The sequence below is a fragment of the Sabethes cyaneus genome, chromosome 2, assembly GCF_943734655.1.
Source record: "Sabethes cyaneus chromosome 2, idSabCyanKW18_F2, whole genome shotgun sequence".
NCBI classification, from domain to species: Eukaryota; Metazoa; Arthropoda; class Insecta; order Diptera; family Culicidae; genus Sabethes; species Sabethes cyaneus.
In genome coordinates this window covers 86,916,189-86,940,051 of record NC_071354.1, presented here as the reverse complement: position 1 = coordinate 86,940,051, position 23,863 = coordinate 86,916,189, and the positions used below count along the sequence as shown (strand labels likewise).

General features: G+C 42.9%; 1 protein-coding gene across 2 annotated transcripts in view; it reads left to right on the top strand.

Annotated features, from left to right (window-relative positions):
* Nucleotides 1-331: 331 nt before the first annotated feature.
* LOC128738754 (uncharacterized) overlaps nucleotides 332-23,863 on the top strand; it is a 74,629-nt gene continuing 51,097 nt past the window's right edge. For both annotated transcript variants that reach the window (XM_053834108.1, XM_053834107.1), the window contains exons 1-2: nucleotides 332-580; nucleotides 19,751-21,970. In XM_053834108.1, the coding sequence (XP_053690083.1) occupies nucleotides 19,902-21,970 (2,069 nt within the window). In that variant the 5' untranslated portion in view covers nucleotides 332-580; nucleotides 19,751-19,901. The remainder of the gene's footprint in view (nucleotides 581-19,750; nucleotides 21,971-23,863) is intronic.

Sequence of the window (23,863 nt, the reverse complement as noted above, 5' to 3'; positions counted from 1 at the left end):
TTCGCGTAGCTCTGCGCACACAGAACGAGTGAAGAATCGCCGTCGCGTGGTTGTTTGTTGTTATCGGTAACAGAGTTTCTGTTCTTTGCGCGTCTTTCCTCGTCCGTCATAATCGTCGGTTGTCGTTTGGAGCCGCGCCGTCGGTATCCAACTGTTGAAGTGCGCTGTTTGCAGTAAGCAAACAAGTCGTTGACTTTAGGATTTTCGTATGAGTAAGCAGCATGGTGCACTGTATGCTACTGCTGCTTTTGCTGCGTAGTGCCGGGCATACAACTTAGAGAACCTCAACTGCGGGATTCGAAGCAGAACATTTAGTGCCATCGACGTAGCCAAATGGTACGGATTTCGTCCGTTGGCAAAGAAATTGTGCGACAACTGTGATATTTCTCGGTATTCCTTATAGTGCAACCAGAGCTGATGTTTGTGTGTGTTCGCCAACGCATTTCGAGGGCATAGTGCGGAGTAGTTCTTTCCTGCGAAATTTCAAAACAAATTCACAGCGCGTCTAATAATAGTGCATGGTACCGCACTTTCCTGATTTGAGTGTGACAGAAAAGTTTCTAAGAAGAACCAGTGTGTTGTAAGTTAGTGCGAGACAACATAAAGAAGAGGAAAAAAACTGTCTGCTGTTTTACGACTCAAACTATTGGTTTTTACGATCCACCGACAGAATCTCAATCGATTCGGTGCCTCGAGCATGCCGGAAGATCGATACCATCGGGTGCTGATCGATGGAGAAGAACGGAATCCGTCGTTTTCATTGCGATTATGGTCTACTAGGCATCACTGATAGAATTAATTAGTTCGGAATGGCATATTTCCACCAGAACAGACCACCACCACCAACCAGAAATAGAAAACCATTTCGAGAAGCGTCAAATTCATATAAAATATTTAATGGGTCAATTAGAATCTTTGAGAACATGAGAAATCACAACAAGATCATCGTAGGTGATTTACTACTGTGCGGTCGTAAATGTTCTGGGTGGCCATATCAAATTCAGCAGCAATCCTATCAAATCCTATATCAAATTGTTTGGCTAATCCTATCCTATTGTTTAATCCTCGTTGTGTGGTCTCCATGGGTCTAGAGTTAGCGACGTTAGTCGGCTAGTTCTCACAAGAGTGATAATCGGGTTCGATTCCCGATCAGTTCAGGGATTTTCTGGGGTTAGAAACAGCACTCAAATCAAAACTATAATAATTTGTAGATTGATTTTAACGCATGATATTATTTTTTTCTTGTAAATCAAACTTATATTTGCCTGTTTATAAAACTAGCTACTAGCACTGTTTTCTATAGTTGTTGGTAAAACACTAAGCTACTGAGGAATGTTTATTGTTTGCACTTATACAACTGCTTAGTGAAAATGTGTCACGCCAATTGCACCAATATAGATGATAAATGGATTTAAATTAAAGCTGACTCCGGTCTGAAATACGGGAAAGAATGTTCTATTTCGGCGTATTCTATAAATGTCATCGTCATTTAACTTCGGTTGTAAAAGTCAAAAATTAGCTGGGTTTGTAGCTTCTAGGCAAATAAACCAGTAAAACTTGATGCGACTCTCGATGAGTGAAAGAGTCAACACATTTATTATGATAGTTTAGTTATATCAACATAAGTCTTAAACCTTGTTAAAGTTTTGCCAATTTATACTACGAAAAATCGTCGCGCTTTTCCTTATAGAATCCTATCACGTGAAAGTAAGAGTGAGCTACCATGTGGTAAGCGACCTCGGTTGTAACCTTCTGCCAGCTGCCTTTCTGCAACGCAGCGTACCAATTGGATCAGCTATGGATTAAGGTTATAAATCGACTTACTGCCTTGCTGGTTCCACAAATATAGCGCAGCGGCTTGTGCCGCAGAAGCACAAGCTTGTCTTTTTAAGTTATTCGTTTACCACTTTCGATAAACGAAAATTACTTAAAGGGTAGTAGGTACAGCGTCGAAGGTATTGGCATGAGGTGTGAACAAAACTACCCTTCTGAGACCAGGTCCGGGCTTCGAAACAAACTCGAAATGAAACGTGACTCTTTTTGGGCGCGGGACAACCGGAGACTACGCGAATTCGCTTCAGCGTTCGTTGGAGCAAAATGTTGCGAAATATAAAAGTGGTGTCGTCAATTAATTTTGATTTATTTCGCATTCATATTGCACCGCCAATTCATCTGGCTGGCTCTATGGCTGGAACTTGTAGAGGAGGCTGGTACGACGAGCAGCGATTTCTGCAAACCGCCGCCGCACTACCGTTGCCGTTGGGTCGAAAAGCTTCGTTCGGGACGACGCGACGGTCGGTGGTGAATGACCGCAAACGGTCTGAGTGGCCGCAGATGTTCTGCAGAAGCAGCTGTGGAATTTGAGTTTTTTTTAATACTATCCAGTCGAGGAATATATTCTGATCTTGTTTAAAACTTTCTCGTGTCGTACCGTGTCGTGTATATTGATTGTCAGACACATGGATACTTTGTTGAAGTTGAATTGATTACTCATTTGAAATTAATCATTTCTTACCGACAATGATGGTACATTTTTCAATTGTACGATACGGTAAATTTAGTTTTAGACATAACTGTTAATACCTATGTGCAAAAAAATAATACAGGACTCGAAATCAATGTCAGCCGTTTTGCTTAAACTGGCATCGAAACAAGAAGCATGACGGGAGCGCGTTGTACACTTCTACGACCTGCCACAGAAATCTTTGCACAAAGTATACGGTACAACATTTAAAAAGCGAATATGTTGCGGCTTCGACTGTTTACCATATCCTAAGATGCCCAACAACTATTCGCAAGCAAGGTAGTGGAAGACCAGCCAAAATTATGGCTGCAGAAGGACATCGTTCTCTTTCTCGTGCCTTCAACAACAAGCCCTCAACAACAGGCTATCAATTAAGATGTGCACCAGAGGAATGTTTGAAAAAAATTTTGATCCCGTTTCTACAAAAACACCATGCAGATGGACAATACGCGTTTTGGCCGGATAGAGCATCATCGCATTACGTCAAAAAAACACAATCGTTCCTGAACCACGACCCTGAATTATAAAACAGCTTTCCGGTCAATATTCTCAACAAAACACATGTTGTAGTTCAATTGTATTTTGCTGGTTGTTCGTTTGAAATGACACGTTCAAATCAGCTCATAAGACCATCAAAGGTATAAACGTTTGTTTTTGGAAAAAAATTGCCGTGAGCGAGGAACAATAGCAAACCAAGCTGAACGCTCTTGCGAATCAGCATGCTGGCCTTGGAAAAGTTAAATATTTCCTTGTCAATGCAACGCCAATAACGCCTCATATTAGTAATTTCCCTTGGTAAACTTTTCAAGCACATTAAAATTAGGCACGTGAAGTTTTTAGAACACTGTTCGAATTTGATTGAATTCAATATCTTTCATTTACGTGAAATGTAAGGGTTGATTCAATGCTTTATGACAGACTCTGTTTTTTGCTTTATTATCCGGCTTGCGAATAAACAAAAATGGAGGTCAGGGTCAGGTCAAGTGAACCCGAAATTAAATCCCATGCACATTCAAAGATAGGGCTTGTTATTTGTTTACTATAATGGCAAATTCAAGGTGCACCGAAAATTGAAAACAATTGTACTCGTAATTTTCGGAATGTGCACTTTGTTGTCATTGTTATTCAGCATAGAACCGGTGTACGTCGTAGCTCATAGTCATAGCTCATTTCGTTTAACTATATCGTACGCCACATTAAAATTTATTAACAGATGATGAGTCTGCAAGTTGTACTTACTTACCTACTTAAATGGCCTAACGTCTTACGACAAGGCCTGCGCAGTATAATTTCTCCATCTGTTTCGGTCCATGACAACTGGTCTCCAGTTCCGCGGGCACCCAGTGCTCGCCAGATCTCGCTCCACCTGGTCGCTGTGCCCCTCTTCGTCTTGTTCCTACCGGATGCGATGCGAATGCGATGCGATCGATGCGAAAACCATTTTTGCAGGATAGTTGTCCGGCATTATAGCAACATGTCCTGCCAAACGTGTTCGTCCAGATTTGACCACTTTCTGAATACTTGGTTCGCCGTAGAGACGCACGAGCTCGTGGTTCATTCTTCGTCTCCATACACCGTTTTTTTGCACTCCGCCAAAGATGATTCTTAGCACCCGTCGTTCGAAAACTCCAAGTGCTCCAAGTGTAGGTTCTCTTCTAGCAGTGTCAACGTTTCGTGCCCGTAGAGGACAACCAGTCTAATTAGCGTTTTGTATAGTATGCATCGGATTTATTATTTGTGGGTGCGCACATGTTTGTTAGGCTGTAGTTGAAAAATTTGCCCATCACAACAAGCACAGCAATCTATAGGCATAACACTACGAAACCGACTCCATGTTCTGCCTTTCTACCGTCACTGTAGTAGATGTGGTACTTGAAAGACGTGCCAGCAATAGGGTCTACTGCACGGAACTTCCTTTCTCCGGAATTTGGCCACTGAACTTCCTGAATAGCACCGATTTCCACTGCGAGTCGATGTAACTTTCGAGCAAGCAAGCCAGCTTGTGCCGGTTCATGGAGAGTTCGGACATTCCAGGTACCAAGTTTCCAATCGTTAGCCATTAATAGTTTCCTTGCTCTTTGCCGTGCCATGTACCGCCACTCGCTCCGAGACAAAGACTGTTTTAGCCGCCTCTTACCTGTTCCTCGGTCCGGCGGTCAAGTTTGCACTTCCTAGCTTAGCTGCTCCGCAATATTCATGAAGCATTTCCAAGTATGGCCATCGATCGTCATCGTCAGCCAGCGATCCCAAAGTTTCGGGCTCATCTGCCACTTCTTATTCGTCGCCGAAAACGGTTACCATCCGTGGGAATTTGTATGCTTTGACCCTATACCTCTCATGTATTTGACCTTACCTAGTTTAAGCTTTGAATCTAACATAAATTTCCTGTCGCAAAGCTTCTGGCTATGATATCAAAGTCGTATACTCGATCTAAGTTCCCACGCATCATTTGTTCGTTGACTTCAAAACCGCATATGATACCATCGACCGGAAAGAGCTATGGAAAATCATGAACGAGAACAGCTTCCCCAGAAAGCTCATCAAACTGATTAAATCTGCGATGGTTGGTACACCTGGTGTCGGTGAGGTTGTTGAAGAGTACTATTTTTGTCTCACTGTCGTCCGGCATCCTTACGACGTGTCCGGTCCACCGTAGCCTTTCGCTAGATGTACGATGGGAGTCTCCCCAAGTAGTGCCTGTAACTCGAGATTCATACGCCTCCGCCACTCTCCTCTCCGCAGTTTGTACTCCGCCAAATCTCGTCCGCAGCACTTTTCGCTCAAACACGGCAAGGAAGCGTATATCCTTCGTGAGCAGCGTCACGGCTTCAAGTCCTTAAAGAATTACCGGTCTAATAAGGGTTTTGTACAATGTTAGCTTCGTGCGGCGGCGTGTGCTTCCTGATCGTAGCGTTTTACGAAGGGCAAAGTAGGCCCGATTTCTCGCTTGGATGCGCCGCTGGATCTTCTTACTAGTGTTATCCGCGGTCACCACCGATCCCAAATACACGAACTCCTCTACCACTTCTAGTTCGTCGCCGTCAACGGTTACCGTCCGTGGGAGACGTTTGTTTCCTTTGAGCCTCTTCCTTTCATGTATTTGGTCTTCGACGCATTTATTTTTAGCCCAATTCTTCCAGACCCCGCTTTCAGTGTGGCGTAGATTGCCTCCGTCGTCGCAAAGTTACTGGCTATGACATCGAAGTCATCTGTAAAGCCTAGAAGTTGGCTACCCTTGGTAAAAATCAGGGTTGATTTGCTCTTTCTACTTCTTTCTTGCTCTTTTGACTACAGCGCCTCAGCCAAACAGAATTCGAAAAAGTGATTTATATGACAAAAGTAGAGTTACTTACATCTACGATATTATTGAAGAAGGTATAGTTTAATCTTTTGTATTTATAGCGTAACAGAGCTGCAATGCCATTGGTAGCAAAAAGAGTGCTCTTTCGGCTACCAGTGGGGTATCAGCCCCATAGCGCCATAAATATAAAAGATAAAACTATACTTTCTTCAACAATATTGTAGATAATAATCAACTCTACAATTGGCCTGTGCATCACTGTTTCGAATTTTGTTTGACTAGGACGCTGTAGTCAAAAGAGCAAAAATAAAGTAAAAAGAGCAAATCAAGCCTGGTAAAAATCATGCCTCTCGTTTCGATGCCCGCTCGTCGGATCACCCCTCAAGAGCGATGTTGAACAGCATGCAGGATAAACCGCCACCTTGTCTCAACCCTCGCCGCGTCTCTAAGCGACTCTAATGTGTCCCAGAGATGCGTACGAAACACATCACTCGATCCAATGGAGCTCTGATCAGTCGCCTCAGTTTGTTCGGAAAAGCATGTTCGTGCATTATCTGCCATAGCATGTCTCGATCGACTGTATCGTATGCTGCTTTGAAATCAATAATGATGTGATGCGTGGGCACGTTTCTGCAAGATCTGTCGGATAGTAAAAATTTGGTCCGCAGTTGCGCGAGCCCCCATGGAACCCACCTGATAACTCCCTACGAAACCTTGTGCTATCGGTGACAACCGGCGTAACAGGATCTGGGAGAGTACCTTGTAGGCGGCGTTTACCAGCGTAATACCGCGATAGTTGCAGCAGTCTAGCCGATCACCCTTTTTGTAGATGGTACACATTATCCCATTATCCGCATTGGCCTCGTGGTATGATGCTGGCCTAATAAGCCAGTCGTCGTATTTTCGAATCTCGGCTGGCAGAGGCTGTTGGAATCAATTGGATCGTAACAACTGGCCCTGTAATTGTCCTGTATTCTAACAGCTGGCTGCGAACTGGCAGTTGTACAAAAAAAATCGAAAAAACAGGTCAAGTTTCGATAACGGAATGTAGCACCTAGGCTTTGCTTTGCTTTGCTTTACACATTATCCAGTCGTTTTAAAGAAATGGAGCTGCAATAATGCAATGGAGGCGCACAGTGTTTTATATTTGCCTGCAACGAAACATATGTTTCTGGTCTTTTTCCCTGGCCCTCTTTGCCGGAACCAACACCGATTAGATATTTTGTAAAAGTTGGGAATTGAGACCTTGAGAAGAATTGACTATTTTTGCATTTTTCAATGTATTTTTGCATGATTAAGTAGTACTAAAACTTGCAACTACGATAAAGTTTAAAATTCAGAAGTCGTTTAGTTTTGCTTATTTACACAAGGATCAGACAATTTAATATTACGAATAGTACTTTTGCCATAGTTTTCAGTTCAGTTTTCGATGAAAGCAAAGTTACTTAAATTGGATCAAACCCATTTCATTACAGTTTGTTTCATAAAAAATGCACTTTAAATCTGGTTAATTGCTTGAGAAAATCCCCAAGCAAAGTAAACAACCTTCCTTTCACCAAACTCATAAATGAATTTCTATTCGTTCCTTTGCTGAGGCATTTTTGGATATGATGGTTGTAAAAACATGTACCTAATAAAAAAAAGTGTACAATCGTTCGGTCACGCGCTAATTTTACTACAGTATCACGATTCTCGAAACTACATTTACTTGCAATAAATGTGATCAATTCTATAGAGAAGTTTAAGCAAAATGAGTCCAAAAAATCAACTGCTAGGCTCTTGACTGCATAACGCAACTCGAAAACATTAAACGTGCCCATAGCCCAGTTTATTACTTTTCGTGACCAGTTGAAAATAGCTTCATTGTGTTACATTCGCCCTGAATACAGGCCAAATAATTAGCCCTTATTTTGCAAACTAGTCTATCCAGATTCTAACTAGCTCATTTGGATACACGATAACGCATAGTCACGTAATTTCATTATAGATCATGCACCCTGCTCTTCAGGCAGCTCTACGCTTTCCACTCCTGATCGACATTTCGCAACTACAGCACCTATGTAAATGAAACTTTTCCATCGACCGACCCCAGGCTGCTGGCTTTGGTTCGTTTCAATGGTTTTATTTCTTTTTTTAACCCACTCATAGCCGGTCCACTCTCGGCCTGTAGGGTTTCGTTTTTGGAAGCAATAAATTTACGTTTCGAGATGCAAAGTCTGCAAAAAGTAGCTCGTAATGAAATTAAAAGTACACCATGTCGTCGGCTCAACATGAGCTACCTTGAATAGTTCTCTGAGCTGCTGAAGCTAAAAGCAAGCAGTTAAGTGTTTCGCAGAAGTCAAATAATATTTATCTACTTGCAACTAGAAAAACACATCACGCAGTAGAGTTGGCCTGAAGACACATTTCAGCCTTCGGAAGATGTCGTGCTGCTATTGAGTTCGTTCGACAGTTAATCCATCGCCAGCTAAGCTCTGGCAATATAAGCAAGTCATGAAACGGTTTTTTTTTCACTGGCGAACAGGCACCTACGCCAAGTACCTCTAGCTGTTTTTTATGGTTAATTAAAATCGAATAATTAAACAATGCCACATGATCCAGTTTGGCTGAACTGGCTACGGTTCGCTGAATAAGCGAGCAAAGAAAAAAAATGAAGGTTCAACGAAACATTATAATTTATTGTAGATAAGAGCAGTAAGTGCCCCGCACTGGCATTCGTTCTGTGACCTCTTATCTTGGCTTCACTTTACTCGGGCACAAAGGGAAACATAAGCAGAATGGTTGTGATTGGCTTTGATGGTAGACATTCTTGTATAAATAGGGTGATTTTTAAAATTTGAAGGCAAACCCAATCCTTCCAGACTGAAAGCTCAGTGTAGTATTTCAGCCGAACAACTAAACACGAAACAAACCACTGACTGCTGTTTAGGTTCCAAAATTTGAAGCACCCTAATGAATATTCACAATCGCTTTTATACCCGAAAACAATAACAATAATAGCCGCTGGCAATGTAAACAAAGTATAAAATATTCCGCACTTGACCTCCCAGGCAGACTTGGAATAAAAGTGATATTCCAACAAGCGGCTAAAGCGTCGATGACGACGACGACGACTACATGCTTTTGTTTCTGTTTTTTTGCGCGCTTCCAGATCAAACGGCCGAACGAACGAACGCAAACTCCGAGTGCCGAGTAAGTCTAAGTAGAAGTGCCAAAATTACCAAATTGACATCAACGCTACAGCACGAGCACGAGCGACCGTTTCCATGGCCAAGCCTTCGTGGTCTTCTTCGCCGAAAAGGCGTAAATTTTGCACAATAAAGTTGACTAAATTATTGAAACATTGACGCGCCCCCGCCGGCAGTTTGAGTGGGGGCCCCTTGGCCTGGCCGATGACCTTCCTACGAATAATATGAAAAATGCAAAATCGGCGGCGAACTGAAGCCGTCGTCAGCTATCAGACGAGCCGCCGCGCCGGAAGGATGCGGCGCGAGAACTGATTTGGAACAATGCGTTGAGCTCGACACACACACGCAAAATTCCCAGAATTGATATGCTCTTCTGATACCGAGAGATTCTGATGAGAGATGAGTATGTCAGTAAGTGCACTTCATAAATATAGATAAACTGCAGAATGTCTAATGATGAATTCGTTATTTGGCGATGATTTTAAATGTGGTTTGGTGATTCGAGCGAGGCAAAAAAAACTTGTTTTATATGATCGTTGATTGAGTGATTTTGAATTGATTAAAAAACTGGTTGCTAGTCTGACAGAGCCGAGCGCTTCGATGGCAAGGCTAGAGGCAGACTTAAAATTTTAGTAATGAGCTTACCTTGTGGGTAAGCTTTCGATCATAAAATCGTTTACATACCAAGGTTTCTTTTTTCATGTGGGAGTTTTGTGCAGCGTAAACAATGCATTAAAATATCGCATTACAATCCGAGCAAAAAAGATCGGTAATTAAATAAATATGGTTGGCAAAGTAGCTTAATTGGCCATCGAAAAAGGTGCGATGAAACCGTTTAATTGAGAAAATTTTGCAAAACCTAAATATTAGTGTGTAATTTAGTGATTATTTTTTATCTCTCTGGCAGCAAATGCATAAAGTGCCAGAAAAAAAGCATCGCCTTGCAAAGCAGATTAGCTTGGACGTCTCTTATTTTAGATATTGATATCTCATTAAGCATTGTAGAATAACCAGCTTTTATGAAAATATAAGTAGGTTTTCCTCGGCAAAACAGCATCTGAAAAAGATTTGCCGTGAATTGCCTCCGACATCCTAAAACTTTTAGTAATGATGGCAAGGTCGTCCGTGAAGACCAGGAGCTTGCTACTTTTACTGAAGGTCATTCCTCTCGTTTCAACATTGAGGAGTGTACACAGTCCATCCCCTCGCCACACCCGTCTGTGCAATTTGAAAGGACTCGAGAGTGCCCCGAAACACGCACATAGCACATCACTCGCTCCATGGTAGTTTTCATCATCCGCGTCAGTTTGTTCGGAAAACCGTTCTCGTGTATTATTTGCCATAGCTGCTCGCGCTCGACTGTATCGTATGCTGCCGTAAAATCCACGAAAACGTGATGCGTGGGCACGACGTTGTACTTCCGACATTTCTGGAGGATACGTCGGAGTGTGACTCTTTGATCCGTAGCAGCGCGGGCCGACATAAAGCCCGCTTTGTATTACCCTAAGAAAGTTTTAAAACAAAACCTTCCCAACTAGATTTTTAGTAGTTCCAGCGATGAAAACATGAAATCGTATTATGCTTTGCAGCAATTTTATGAATTCTACGGCAAATTCATATTTGAGCATTAATTATCCCCTACACATTGATACGTTGTAGATATGCCTGTCAAACAATGAGGAGTACAAAAGTGTTAAATTGGAGGTGAACAGAGGTGTTAAATTGCTAAATTAGAAATGTATGTGTGAGACACAGAAAAATCCACGCTAATAATTTTCGCGTGGGACTCTAAGAAGGTGGATTTTGCGCAATAATGTTTCAATTTTTTTGTCCAACGCAAAATGGTGTTTGTGGAACCAAACACTGTCAATGCGCTGTCATGCAACAAGTAAATGTTCATGTAATCATGAAGCATAAATTTATGCTCCTAAATGATCGACTGCGGTACATTACTCTGATTGGATTTTAGAACATTGAAGACATTTTTCATCATTACATTATATTCATGTCACATGCAACTATTTTGACCAATATTGTATGTGGAAGCGCCTGAGAATAAACTGATGCTAAAGTCACTTGATATCAATTCTGCTAAGATTCGTACGTAGGACTTCTGGCTTCTCAACGCGATTTCGGTAACCTTACGGCTACAGAGCCCCTCATTTATTTACTTACTTACTTACTTAATTAATTGACCTAACGTCTTACGACAAGGCCTGCGCATTATAATTTCTCCATTTATTTCGGTCCATGGCAGCTGGTCTCCAGTTCCGCAGGCACCCAGTGCTCGCCAGATCTCGCTCCACCTGGTCTTGCCACCTCGTTCGCTGTGCCCCTATTCGTCTTGTTCCTACCGGATTAAATGCGAAAAACCATTTTTGCAGGATTGTTATCCGGCATTCTAGCAACATGTCCTGCCCAACGTATCCATCCAGCTTTAACCACTTTCTGACTAGTAGGTTCGCCGCAGAGACTTCGAGTGCTCGTAGGTCTTCTTTTAGCAGTGTCCACGTTTCGTACCCGTAGAGGACAACCGGTCTAATTAGCGTTTTGTACAGTATGCACTTTGTACGGGGACTCAGATTATTGAACCGCAAATGTTTGTGGAGTTCGTAGTAGGCCCGACTTCCGCTTATAATACGCCTTTTAATCTCATGGTTGGTATTGTTCTCCTCTGTTGCCAGTGAGCCAAGGTATACGAACTCGTCGACTACCGCGAACTCATCCCCATCTATTACCACTGTACTGCCCAAGCGGGCCCTGTCGCGCTCGGTTCCGCTCAGGGGGGATTTATTGCTGCCAAATTCCTTACATGTGTGCGTTACCGCAGATGGTGCTTGGTCCATGACGTTTGTACTGTCATGGACCAAACGGCTTTATGATTGATTTCGAGCCAGGGGACTCGCAACTCTATTTTGGTCTGCTGCAGTTGACAGAAACTCGAACCCAAAGACAGCGCAATTGTCGTTTGCATTGTTTTGATCCCGATAATGCATTTATCTGTTTTTTAGCGTAAATAAAACAAACTAGCAAACTTTTCGGAAGCTAAATATACAGGCAAGAGCAGCATATCGGTAAGAAAAAAAGTAACAAGAGCGGCATTGAAAATTATGGTCACCTGCCTGTCCCTTCACGTGTGAGTTTCACAATTCCTTACCGATAGATCCCCCCTGGTTCTGCTCGCCAGCATATTTGTTATTTATTGATAATTTCATCCGACTTATCATAGTCTTAATGAATAAAGAATATGGATGGGAAAAGCCACCTTGAAAATGCAGTTTTCAAAGCGGCGCAAAAACCCAGCATCTTTTATGCACATAGTTACATTGATATAACGCTTAACAACTAAACACACTTTACAATGATTTGAATGAACAGAAAACAGCAGAAAGCACTAACACTAAAAATTAAAATTACTGTCATTTTCGTTATATGCCAAAGCAAGTCGACGGATGGGTTCGTGTTGACCATAATTCGTGCGATGAACGTTTACTCGTAGAAGACGTAAATGACGTTGCGGGCGCAGAGGACAATATATCTGTAGCATAGCGAGGATGCTGGGACAATCGTTGCTACCGGTCAGGATTTTGTTGGCCAATTGAGATATTATATCCTTGCGTCGCTGTTCGAGCGGTTTTATTCCAAAAAGAGTGTAGAGGTGGTAAGCTCTCGGGATTTCTCCATGGCAGGGTGCGGCAAAGACGATGAATAAAACGTTTTTGAATACGTTCAATACGTTTCACCCAGATGTCTTAATACGAGTCCCAAATAACGTAGGCAAACTCCAGAATTGAGCGTACCAACGAGCAATAGAGGGTCAGCAAGGTTCTATGATCCTCAAATTCTTTTCAAATTCTCAAAATTAAGCCAAGTTGCCCGATTCGCCTTGTTAATGATCATGAAGTAATGTTGTCTGAATGTCAATTGAGCATCCAGAATAACACCTAGATCTGTAACAACTTCCTTGCGTAATAGGGATATTCCATCAACGTGGTAATCAAACAACAAAGGCTGTTTTTGCTGTGAAAGCTCATGGCAGTGCATTTGGCGATGCTTAATGTCAAAAAGTTGCACCATTCAGCGAACAAAACAATTAACGCTTGGAGTCTCAAGCAATCGTCGTAGCTTTGAATAACCTGGTAGATTTTTGTGTCATCGGCATACAACAGTCGTATGCCACGAGGTAATAACTTTGTAACATCGTTGATAAACAACGAAAACAGTAAAGGCCCCAAGATACTTCCTTGAGGGACTCCGGAGTTGTTACTAAACCAGCGAGATTGCGACGTTCCCACCTTCACAGCAATTTTACGATCCTGCAGGTACGATTTTATCCATGCAACTTCGTTTTAGACGTATTTATCTTCAATCCAATCTTCTCTGCTTCGCGTTTTATTCTGGTGCACTGATCTTCCACCACCTCAAATGTTCTGCCGACAGCATCCACGTCGTCAGCAAAGCAGATAAATTGACTGGGTTTATTGAAAATCGTGCCCCGCATTTCGATCGCCGCTTGTCTTATAACACCTTCAAGAAGCGCAATGTTGAATAGCAGGCAGGAAAGACCATCTTCTTCTCACACAGCACTGGATCCTAACCATCGTAGCCATGATAAATCTAGTAAGCTTACCCGGAAAGCCGTTTTCGTTCGAAATTTTCCATAGCCCTTGTCGGTTTACGCTATCATATGCGGCTTTGAAATCGATGAACAGGTGGTGCGTGGGGACTCGCAATTCGCGGCACTTCTGAAGGATCTGCCGCAGGGTGAAGATTTGGTCTGTTGTAGACCGACCCTCCATGAAGCCGGTCTGGTAAATTCCCACAAATCTATTGATTATTGGCGATAGTCGGTGGAAGATGACTTAGGACAGCACTTTGTAGGCGGCATTCAGGATAGCGATCGCTCGGTAGTTCTCACAATCCAGCTCCAGAAAGGCGTTACCTTTCTTGTAGATAGGGCAGATCTTCCTTATTCCACTGCTCCGGTAGTCGTTCCGTTTCCCAAATCGTGACAATCAGTTGATGCAGACAGCCGGCCAACTTGCCCGGGTTCCGTTCCAATGTCATCCCCAGCCAGCACCAACTCGTATATCAATGTACGAAAATTATCGTAAATATCTCCTAACAAATTCGAAATCGTAACTAAAGCTGGATAAAGTGGGACCAAGTTGATTTTCTATCGTATATAATGATAATAACTGACATACATACGATTTTCAGCGCAAAATCGTATAGTAGTACGAAGCGACTCGCGCTTAATCGGATATTATCATATATAAATACTTATATAGTCGTAACGCTTAAAACTATTCGTAATCACGTATATCGCCTCCAAAATGGTACGGATATGCCAATTTTGCGCATCAAATACGATTTATTAGCCTGTATATCTGTACGTAATGCTGATTTTTATCTTTTTTATACATATGAAAATGCTAGCTGGGTCCTTTCTCGCTGCTTTGTTATTCTTCAACCACTGGATGGCTTCCTTAACTTCCCTTATCGATGGGAGTGGCACATCTTCGTTGCTTGCTACACCAATGCAATATGGTCACTTCCTCCGCCATCATTGTCTTCCGCCGGCACGCCATTCAGGTGCTCATCGTAGTGCTGCTTCCACCTTTCGATCACCGCACAGTCGTCAGACAAAATACCTCCATCTTTATCTCTGCACATTTCGGCCCACGGCACAAAGCCTTTGCGAGATCCGTTGAGTCTCTGATAGAACTTTGTGTGTCGTGAAAACGGTACAGCTGTTCGAGTTCTTCGCATTCCTTCTCCTCTTGGTGGCGCTTCTTTTCCTTAGAGAGTCGGGTTTGCTGTCTTCGCTTCTGTTTGTATCGCTCCACATTCTGACGGGTGGCTCTACGCAGCATTTGTACCCACGCTGCGTTCTTCTCAGCTAATATCTGCTGGCATTCCTCGTCAAACTATTCGTTACGTCAATTCGGTGCCACACGGCCTAGGACGTTCTCCGCTCCGCTGTTAATGGCTGTTTTCACGCCATTCCAAGGTAGAGGTTATGCTGGAAGAAGGTACTACGTATGGCCATGTTCTTGGAGGCGGCGAAGTCAACAAGTCTTAGGCCGTTTTCGTTTGTATGCGGGTGTGCGCTGAATCGTCCAATCCCCGGTTTGAATTCATCCTCCTGACCAACCTGAGCATTACAGTCCCCGATGATAATTTTGACATCATGTCTTGGGCAGCGGTCGTATTCACGTTCGCGTTCGTTTCTTTCCAGCATACCTCCTGCAGCGCTACAATGTCGAACTTGCGGCTCTTCACTTCTTTAGAAAGCACGTGAGTACTTCCAAAGAAATTTAGAGACCGACAGTTCCATGTTCCTAATTTCCAACCGTCCGTTTTCGTCGCCTGGGTCTTTGCCGATTGTTCCAGTTAGAGTTATTATTACCTACGAAGTCCAATGCTTTGATTTTTTAGTGGTTCAGGCTTGCAAAGCTCGCAACCAACCCCACAGTACCACCGGAGGGCCAACGTAGCTCGAAGGAACCCTCCTCCCCTATCGGCATACGACCTTGGTTTCCACCGGGATTGGTTACCCGCTCTCCACCGATGTTGCTCGTATCCCGGCTGGTACCACGAGGAGGTAGGAGTAGGAATTGCTGGGTAAGAGGCAGTGGACCACTGTGGTGTCTATTTTACGCCCAGTGCGCAAGGCACCGATGGTACGCATTACCCAGCCGTTTACCAGCCAGAGCTCCTCACAATTAGTCCAATACCTTGGAGGCAACAGACTTACTTGTTATACCACAGTACTTTTATTTGTGTGTGGATATTATCACTACGACCAGCATTTTGATCTATTGTGATGTTATCCAGGTGTTGTTCCGCACTTCGTTGTTATTGCAGTATCGCTATAGAGTGAGCGAACTGCTTTTATTATCCGTGCTTAAAGTGTCGGTGTGTTTTCACCCTTTTTTTTCCTCTACGCTTCTTACTACTTTTCAACCAATCTAGCTCTAGAGCCAGGAAGTGCGGAGATTAGTTACAATTTGTCCTTGGACAAGAGGCTTTATTCGCACCTCGAGCAAGTGTGATTCTTATAACCAGTCCCGGCTAAAGGCTTCATGGTCGGTAAAGCAGAGTACAGCACAGAGTGAGGGTGTGTATGTGTGTATGTATGTGTTCCTTACTACTTATGCATTACTAATCTCGTTCCTAGAACCAGGAAGTGGAACAAGCTATAATTTGCCCTTGAACAAGAGGCTTCATTCGCACATCAAGCAAGTGCCACTCTTATAACTTGCCCTGGCAAGAGGCTTTCATTGTTAGTAAATGCAGAATGCAGTAGGAAGGATGTGGAGGGGCCTGAGAATAAACCCATGCTAAAGTCACTTAACATCGAATGGCCTGGTTCTACTAAGATTCGAACCCACGACCACTCGCTTGTCAAGGCAGACTAGGTAACCTTGCGGCTACAGGGCCCCCCTACCACAGTACTTCCTGACACTTCTGCGACGGCCGCTCCTAAAAACCGGAAATGCTTTTCTAACCTTCGGAAATTTTCTTTGCACGAGAGATTTATTGAAAATATAGATACAGGTAGGTGCGCCAGCAATTGAATTCTGGGAATAATTTTACTTAACACAACTTCTGCTCTTTTGCTCAATTCTAAAGAATAAACGTAAAATCGTTTTTAAAGATTATTTTCAAATGAACTTATTTTTTTAGGAAGCCGTCTGAATTTAAAATCGTCAGTATTTTTCATTGAAAGAAACAACAATTAAACATTATGATTATTTTTGAACAACCCAATGGCTGATCAAAAATACATTACTGTTCCACTGTTATTGCATTATTGCGATATTGTTAATCGTAACTTAACATTTTAGCTTGAATTCGAAAATCTTATGCTCTAACTTTTTTATTCATACGGCCTATTGTGTTTTTCAAATATTATTTTTCTATTTCAACATGCAATGCATTGTAGTCCAATCCAGTATCCTTTGCTTTCATGTTAGTAATAATTTGTTCGTTAAATATTTGTAAGTATGAAAAACTAATTTTTAAGGAACTTTTAAAGTTAATGCTCTATAACTCTGCATCCGATGGATATAGAAAAGTCATTTCTTTGGCAAACATGCTTGTTTTTATATGATCTACAACTTTGCCAAATCTACAATGTCTCTATTCCTGTTTTAAGTAGGTGCAGTAAGTTATGGCTAAAATTTGACACTTGCAAATTATGGAGGGAATTCATATAAATAAAAGCTTAGAAGATATTACGACAAAAGAGATAAGAACAAAAGAGGCTTGGAAAAAAGTTCCATTTTTCGCCCTTTTGGACCACAATGTAGTGTAACTAAATTATTATTTCACCAAATTATGTCATGGCTTTTGATACTACATGCTGAATTCCGTGCTACAGGAATTATCACGTTAAGCCGCTTTCAATGACTCAGCCAAACTCGCCGAGATCCGCTCAAAAAGAATTTATTATTCACGAAGATTCAAATTTAGGCAAAGCCTCCACCGCAAAAAGACTTCCCCCTCAACTTTTATTTTTCATTCGAACGGTTCTGAATGAAACTAGGCAGAATGCCAGAACGTCGGTCGTCGAACAACTTCATAATCGCTATTCTGAAAACAATCCCGCCTAGTCGATCTCTGTCCTTCGTCCGAACCGACCGTAACGAATCGATAGTTTTTGCCCACGCACTCACCCGTCCCATCGTAACAACTATCTATCTGCATCGATGTTCGTGTAGATTGCGCGTAGGTGTCATCCACGACCGCAACAGCCGGCAGCTGCTGACACGCTTCAAGCTTGTCGCGGTTCTCGATTTCTGTAAGATAGGACCAACCAGTCAGTCCTAGTGGAAGTAGATCTATGAACAACCACCGCAAACACTCAATCTTCTTAGCTTGCTTGCTTACTCCGTTGCCAATCAGCAGCAGCCGCCTTTTCTTCGTTCTGACGCGAACCGGAGCTAATAGAATCGGTAATTTTCTATCGCGGTCGCACAGTTGATGGAATAAGAGAAAATTCTTCTTTTGTTTATTTTCAGGATTAATTCTAAGCAGAAAATTTTACACACAATAATCAAAGGAAATTTCAATTGATGGCCAACTTGAGCTCCATTCGCAAAATCAGAGCCGCAGGTCAAAACTTGTCACCCACGATCATCCCATTCAGAACGAATCCATAATGTTGCCTTGACTGAAAAGACGTTGACATCATAATCTGAATGTCACCAAATTGAACTCCACCTTCAAGTAATAGAGCTTTTGTGTTCGAATTGTCATCTTGTTTTTTATTCGTGCCAATCTTACCCTCACCCACTGTGCAAATTTTTGGCGTTCGCAACGGCTGCAGGTTTTGTCTTTCGCTCGCGTGCGGCTCTTTCTCTCCTATCTATCTTTCTCTCTCGCTTTTTTTCTGTAGAAGGGGCCAACCGATAATCGGCCGCAAGCACACTCGAAGCCATCGAACAGCTTCAATTTATCATCGTCACCAGCGACGAGTGAACGTTGCAGTTGGTTTCGGCCGGGCACGCAACTTTCCTACGCGACTAGCGGGGCAGCCCTTCACTACTGGCTGGAGTGGCGGTCGGTGGTGCCACTAGATCTTCAAACTCGTTTTCGCGTTAGTGCAGAGTTAGTTTTACACCCGCGTTCCGTGTTCCTTCGCCAATGCTAAGCAATGATGACAGCATAAATCAAAAGTTTTCGCTAATCCCGCAGTTCTATTTGCGCGGCTACCGGCAAAGTCAGGCGGATACCTTGACAAAGCTTCTGCCAGCGCTCCTCCGGTCGACACCGACCGATCCGTCGTGTGGTGTATTAAGTCATCGTGTTGACAAGAAGAAAAAAAAGTTAAGTCCACAGTCTTCTGGAGTGTTTTGTTTTGACAAGTGTGTGCTCTGCTGAGCTTACTTGAAGTGCACAAGAAATTGAAGGCGCTTACGTATCAGGTTAATCGCGTGAATTTAAAGCGAAATGATAAAATACCTAATCATCGCGTTGCATCGCCATCCAGCCATCCACTTTAGTTGTGTCGTCAAGGAATTCGCCGGAATTGTCCGGTGGCGTCAGTGAACAAATTGTTGGGATGATAAGAAACGAATTCATTTGTGATGTCGGACTTTGTGAACCATGTGCATCTTGTTGTGTCAGAAAAGGTGTTTTTTTTTGCAAATCGTTGAATAATTTTGCATTCCTCAGTGATGATTCAATGGTCAGTGTGGACAGTGACCTAATTTTAATCATTTTAACTACCATGGAAATCCGCATGAAAGTGTTATCTTGTAAGAAGAATTTTTACACGTTATGTAAATTGTCTTTTTAATCAACATTATAATAAAAATCATCTGTTTGTTTTGTGTCCAGGTGAAATTTGCAAACAATGAAAAATTTTGCGTTTTGAATGAAAGTCTCCGGAGAAGGATCTTTTTTACAGGTCAATTAACCTTTACGAGTCAAGAGAAAAAAATTTATATTATTTCAAAAAACCTGTGAGACGTGATTTTACGAAATGTGTAACAATTAATTCTGGTTGGTTAACAATATTTCTGAGTGAAAGAAAAATTGTACTAAAGAACAATATTTGTGTTATTTTTTATAAGACCTAAAACAGATCACTCCACTCAAAGTGTTACGTGCAAATAAAATTGCGAAAAATTTGCATTTCAAACAACACTTTGCATAATGCAGATTCCATGAAAGACCGTTATTAAATCCTCTGAAAACGTCACCCCATTTCCTTTTAACTCTCAGCTTTTCACCATTCTCAAACAGTTAGTTAGAATACGCCCAGCATGAAGCTAGGCTAGACGAAGTGTCATCAAACGTTATTATTCAAAAGTTCGAATGAATACGATCGCATAGTGCCAACAAAATAACAAAATAATAATAAAAAAAACCGACGATGGTGAACGGGGGGGATAGAAACGCTATGATGAGTGGTGTGCTGTTCAGCAATCAAATGGCGATAAATGGCGACCGGTATCATCAGCGTTCGCGAATGACGATACCGACGCAACCAACGCCACCGTCGTCGCCGCCGCCGCAGTCAGTAACGGTCGAGCCGTCGGTGGAAGGTCGACGGCATGTATCACTTATCGATGATGTCAGCCGGCAGCAGAATGTGCCACCGGTGCACCAGCAGCAGCTACAGCAGCAGCAGACAAAAGAAAGTGTAGTTATGCGAAATAAGGTGATTGATCTGGACAAAAATCGCATTAAATGTGGCCGCAATAAGCTCTGGTCAAGGCCGCTCAGTTTCTCCGGTTTCTTCAAGAAGTCACTGAGCCAAGGATCGATTCAGCTGGAGGCAAACCGGGGCGGAGGAGGCGGTGTAGGTGGCCGACATAGCACGAATTATGCTGTCAATCACGGTGGCTTGTCCGACCCGAATGGTAACGAACCATCAGCACGAGGACGTGGTGCAAAGTTTGATCTCAACATGATTCGCAAATTGGAGGACGAAATTTACAAGCGCGGTCGGGAGAAACAGCAGTCAGGCGATGAATTCAATGCGGAAGCAAAAGACTTTCATGATTTCTATTTTAGTCAAAAACCCTTCGGTGAAAAGAAGACGTTCTCCAGTGATACCTCTGCATTCAAGGGAGACAGCAAAGCGATGCTACTGGTTGACTCACAGGCACTGGAACCAATGCTTCTCAAAAGACCACTCAGCACGGACGATGCACTTTTGCAAAACGGATCGAGACAGTCGGAGAGCGAATCAAACTGCCATGTCGACTCATCCAACAAATCGATCATCATCGTAGACAACTCCGAGTTCTATCCAGTGCTAATGAGATACGATATTAATAGCGAACTAGTGAACCGCCAGTTCAGGGAACACGCGCGGAAGCGTAACGAAGAAAAACTAAAAATATCCACCCGAAATGGAACTCCTTCGACTCAGACTACGACGATGACGCCGAGCGTCGCAAACTCGTCATTAGGAAATAATGCTCCCAGCACCAAGATGCTACTGTCAACGTCAAATTTAACAACTGCCGCTAAAGACTCGCAACCACCACCAGCGTCGAAAGCTAAAACGACGCGCAGCGAATCGGTCGCCTGTTGTGAAACTAAAAACATAAACAACAATAATCACGCTGCACAGCCGAAAAAACTAGTCGTTAGCACACGGCCGCCACCTCCCGCCGGGTCGGGGAGTGGCGATCGTGCTAAAAAGACCCGCTCGGCCAACCTCTTTCAGCGGTTCCTTCTCCAACGGAGAAGCCTAAATCTATCGGTCAGACGTCATAAACGTCACGAGTGCCATTTCCGCCCATCGCCCGTTTATTCACCCTCCGAGGACAGTAGCTCTCCATCCGAAAGCAAACCCACGGGAAACAATAAATTTAAATTTGAGTACCTCAAAAAGATGCAACGATACGACCCCGAAACTCCGTCCCAGAGTTCCACCCAGGCGATGTTCCCAACTGGCTGCCGCGCCAGCAGCGAACCGAATCTTTCCTCTCGAGCCAACTGGAAAAGTGAGCATTTCCTGCGACACCTTCAATACACGCACCGTAGCTGGAGCACCGGTGACCTGGACAGTCTCGGTCAGCTGATGTCATCGAGCAAAAATTTCGCCAACATTTTCGAGAGCACCAGTGACAATCTGTCACACCTTTCGGCTATCGTAATCTCGTCCAGCAGTCAGGGTTCACCGTCGTCCGGTTCGCTGACATCATCCTCGTCCCTGTCATCTGGCTCCCGAATGCAGTCACTGCTGGAAAACCATTACCGGCTGCTGCAAAGAAGGGAACGGACGGCCAGCCAGCGCAGCGCCAGCGGTTCGGTACAAAGCAAACCGCCACCGTGCTGTCCCAGCGGCGGCGGCAGCAGCAACGGAGTGACCCCGAATCAACTGTCCGGTGGTGGTAACTTTCTACGGCGGAAGTCCTCCTCATTTCGGGGGGTACTCCGGCGGGCCAACACTCCGGATGTCGTCAATACGTGGATCTACAGGAAAAGGTAAGCGTTGGCTCTTTGTTGTTCTTTCGATTCTATTACTCTAAAAACTACGATACTTGGCTGTTGTTGCTGTTCAAATTATTATTGAAAGGTATAGTAAATAAGGTATAGAATGTGGATTTGACACGTTAGATTACGCGAGAAGTCTTTTTTCGCCAATCTGTCATTATCTTCAATTGGCAACCAATTGACTGTTAAAACCAAGGTCGTTGAGTGGTGCACAGTATTGCTCAGACTTCCTGAACAATGTGTAAGTACTACAAACCTGAGCACACTTAATTTTCAATAACTATACAATATACAACACATAACACACCCGAACCGGACATCAGGTCCGTCTCTAACGATCTCGGTCAGAACCTAGTACCTAGGCAAGCAATTCAATTGCGAAATGTCGACAATCTCGTCATCGCCGTCATGATCATAATATTATCCCCGTACGACATTATGAGTCTATTGGCTGCATTCACGACCTGTTCACAGATGTAAAGATAGGTTATATTCGTAATCAACTAGACCACACTGATAAAAGACATTTTTGGTTCACTACATTGTAGTTGTCAAACTTTCCGTCAGTCGTGTTTCCTTGCGTGCATTGAAAATTGCAATTGCAAGTTTTCTTTAAAAAAAAGTAGGTCTATTAATCTGTGACTTAACCCTGTCTTCAGCTGTACGCCCGCTTCATTTGTTTGCTTCGGCGAACAAATGCTCGTTAGTCTCCTACATTTGGTACACTTGGTGCGCCATGATGATGTATGTAAATGTGAATGACTTGCGCCACTTCCTGAACTACACAGACTGGTGTGGTGGACTGGACATGGAACAGTAAATAAACATAACGTAACTCGCGGGATTTTCCCATTTCACTCGAACTTTGTCACGGCACGGCACGACTGACCATGTCAACCCGGTAACCGACATGATGCGGCATGCGGTTCTTCTTCATAAATGTTATGATGTTCGGCAGGAGGTGCCATTCGTTTCGTTAGTCGGTTGAAAAGTACGGCGAATGACAGCGTGTAAAAATTTTCCGACAACCAATGGCTGATGTGTGCAGCGACTAAGTTTGTAGAATATTTACGTCACAATTTGCACATTTTTCATGATTAATACCGTTTCCTTTGCGTGATTCTTTCTTTGCCGAAAACGATAAATTAAAGCATTATATTAGCTGTTTGTGTTGCTGCTATGGGACGCTTAAATTGTCGTTTCCAATTTCAGCGTTTTCATTTTGAAATTTTTTCTTTCAATGATGAGCTTGTAAGGTTAGATTTTAACGTATGCTGTACCGTGCTAGCATTTTTTAAGTTCAAATCTAGGCAGTAGATATTTTTGCGTTCAATGTCAGTGAATGTAAGAAAATCGAATTTCGAAATTATGCTTTTACTGCCTCGTCAACAGATGGTACTAATCAACAAGACCAGCAGCTTTAGTAAAATAGACAATTGAGCTGTTTGATGCTTGCTACGAACATATTGCATAAGTAGCGGAGCAGCTTTCATGTTCAAGTTAGGAACGTCACTCGATTTGTTTTTACTTTTAACTAGACATTCGCATACTATCAGCAAAATGTAGATAATATATTTATTATGTACTAGCTGTTGCCCGCGTGCGTCACTTTGTGTCTAATTGAGAGCATATCGGAGTCATCGCCTTGCTTCAGTCTATCCAACGTCACGTAAGCGGCTAAACTTTCCCCCGCTACACTATGGTCGAAAAAGCCAAAATTCCAGACAAAAATCAATATCTCGAAAACCATTGGCACTACATATTTCATGTATTCAGAAGATTTTGTTTAGAAAAAAAGACCTATCTTTTGGTATAATTAGTCATTAGGGTGGTCCACTTTTACTCGTTATAAAAATTTTAACTTTTTTGTCTTGCGATATAGAG